General features: G+C 69.5%; 1 protein-coding gene across 1 annotated transcript; it reads left to right on the top strand.

Moving 5' to 3' along the window:
• Positions 1 to 3: 3 nt before the first annotated feature.
• ZNF703 (zinc finger protein 703) lies at positions 4 to 1,828 on the top strand (the record flags this gene model as incomplete). The annotated part of the gene is made up of 2 exons (XM_042891868.1): positions 4 to 63; positions 254 to 1,828. Coding segments are annotated over 2 exons (1,446 nt in total), but the record flags the coding sequence as incomplete, so codon positions are not given.

Genomic DNA, 1,828 nt, shown 5'->3' with positions numbered 1-1,828 from the left:
GGCCACCTCCTGCACCCCGAATACCTCCAGCCGCTCTCCTCCACGCCCGTCAGCCCCATCGAGGTCAGTGTTCCCCCCGCTCCCCTTTCCCTCCCCGATCCTTTTCCCTTCCCGTCCCCGCGCTCTGGCTCGCCGCCCGCTGGCCCCGGGGTGGGACGTGAGACGTGGGATGGGGTTGGGGTGGGGGGGGCGGGGGCCGGACCGGGGGGTGCCGTCGGGTCCCCCCCTGACCGGCGCCGCGCTCCGCCCGCAGCTGGACGCCAAGAAGAGCCCTCTGGCGCTGCTGGCCCAGACCTGCTCGCAGATCGGCAAACCCGACCCTCCGCCCTCCTCCAAGCTGAACGCCGTCGCCTCCGCCGGGCTGCCCGCCGCCGACAAGGAGCCCTCCGCCCGCCCCGCCGCGCTCAAACCGCCGGGCGGCAGCGGGGACGCTCCGCCCGAGGACAAGTCCAGCTTCAAGCCCTACTCCAAGGGCGGGGAGCCGCGCAAGGAGGGCCCGGACAAGGCCGGCTTCCGCGTGCCCAGCGCCGCCTGCCCGCCGTTCCCCCCGCACAGCGCCGCATCCCCGGGCGGCTCCCGCGGCGCGTCCCCGCAGCACGCCGAGCCCAAGGGCGCCGACGACAAGAAGGAGCCCGAGGCGGGCAAGCCCGGCCCCGACGGGGCAAGCGGGGCTTTGGGGCGCGGGGCGGCGGCGGAGTCCGGGGCGCACGGCGAACCCCCCTCATCGGGCCGCAAATCGGAGCCCCCAGCGCTGCCGCCCGCCGCCGGCCATGTGGCCCCCGTGTCTCCTTACAAGCCGGGCCACTCCGTCTTCCCGCTGCCGCCTTCCAGCATCGGTTACCACGGCTCCATCGTGGGCGCCTACGCCGGGTACCCCTCGCAGTTCGTGCCCGGGTTGGACCCCAGCAAAGCGGGGCTGGTGGGCAGCCAGCTGCCCGGGGCGCTGGGGCTGCCGGGGAAGCCGCCGAGCTCCAGCCCGCTGACCGGGGCCTCGCCGCCCTCCTTCATGCAGGGATTATGCCGGGACCCGTACTGCCTGAGCTACCACAGCGCCTCGCACCTGGGCTCCGGCAACTGCTCCAGCTGCGTGCACGACGCCGGCAGCCTGAAGAGCGGATACCCCCTGGTGTACCCCGCGCACCCCCTGCATTCGGTGCACACCACGCTCTCCTCCGGCGGCACCCCCAGCCTGCCCGGCCACCCCCTCTACACCTACGGCTTCATGCTGCAGAACGACCCCCTGCCCCACATATGCAATTGGGTGTCTGCCAGCGGACCCTGCGATAAGAGGTTTGCCACCTCGGAGGAGCTGCTCACCCACCTACGGACCCACACGGCGCTGCCGGGCGCGGAGAAACTCTTGGCCGGTTATCCCACGTCGGGGTTGGGTTCGGCCGCTTCCTGCCACCTCCACCTCCCGCCCGCCGCCCCCGGCAGCCCCAGCACGTTACCGGCCTCCCTGTCCTTGAGGAGCCCACACACTCTGGGACTCAACAGGTATCACCCGTACGGCAAGAGCCATTTGCCCGCAGCCGGAGCTCTCCCCGTGCCGTCGTTGCCGGCTGCCGGACCTTACTACTCCCCCTACGCTCTCTATGGCCAAAGACTGACTTCAGCTTCTGCACTGGGATATCAGTAACCACGGCGGCCCCTTCCCCTCGCCGAGCCCCCTCCCCCTTTCCCTCCCGATCCCCCCCCTCGGCTCCCTCCTTGGAACTGTGTATTTATTTACTGTATGTTAGCTTAAAGCTGGGAATATAAGTGCATTAATACACCAATGAATCGATGGTATGCAAAAAAAAGTCTCTGTCCAAAAAAAAAAAAAAAA

Source organism: Lagopus leucura, unplaced genomic scaffold, assembly GCF_019238085.1.
Source record: "Lagopus leucura isolate 7727_CA_CO unplaced genomic scaffold, USGS_WTPT01 20824-0_obj-0_obj, whole genome shotgun sequence".
NCBI classification, from domain to species: domain Eukaryota; kingdom Metazoa; phylum Chordata; class Aves; order Galliformes; family Phasianidae; genus Lagopus; species Lagopus leucura.
Note: the sequence above shows the minus strand (reverse complement) of the source record. Positions and strands in the feature narration are given on the sequence as shown.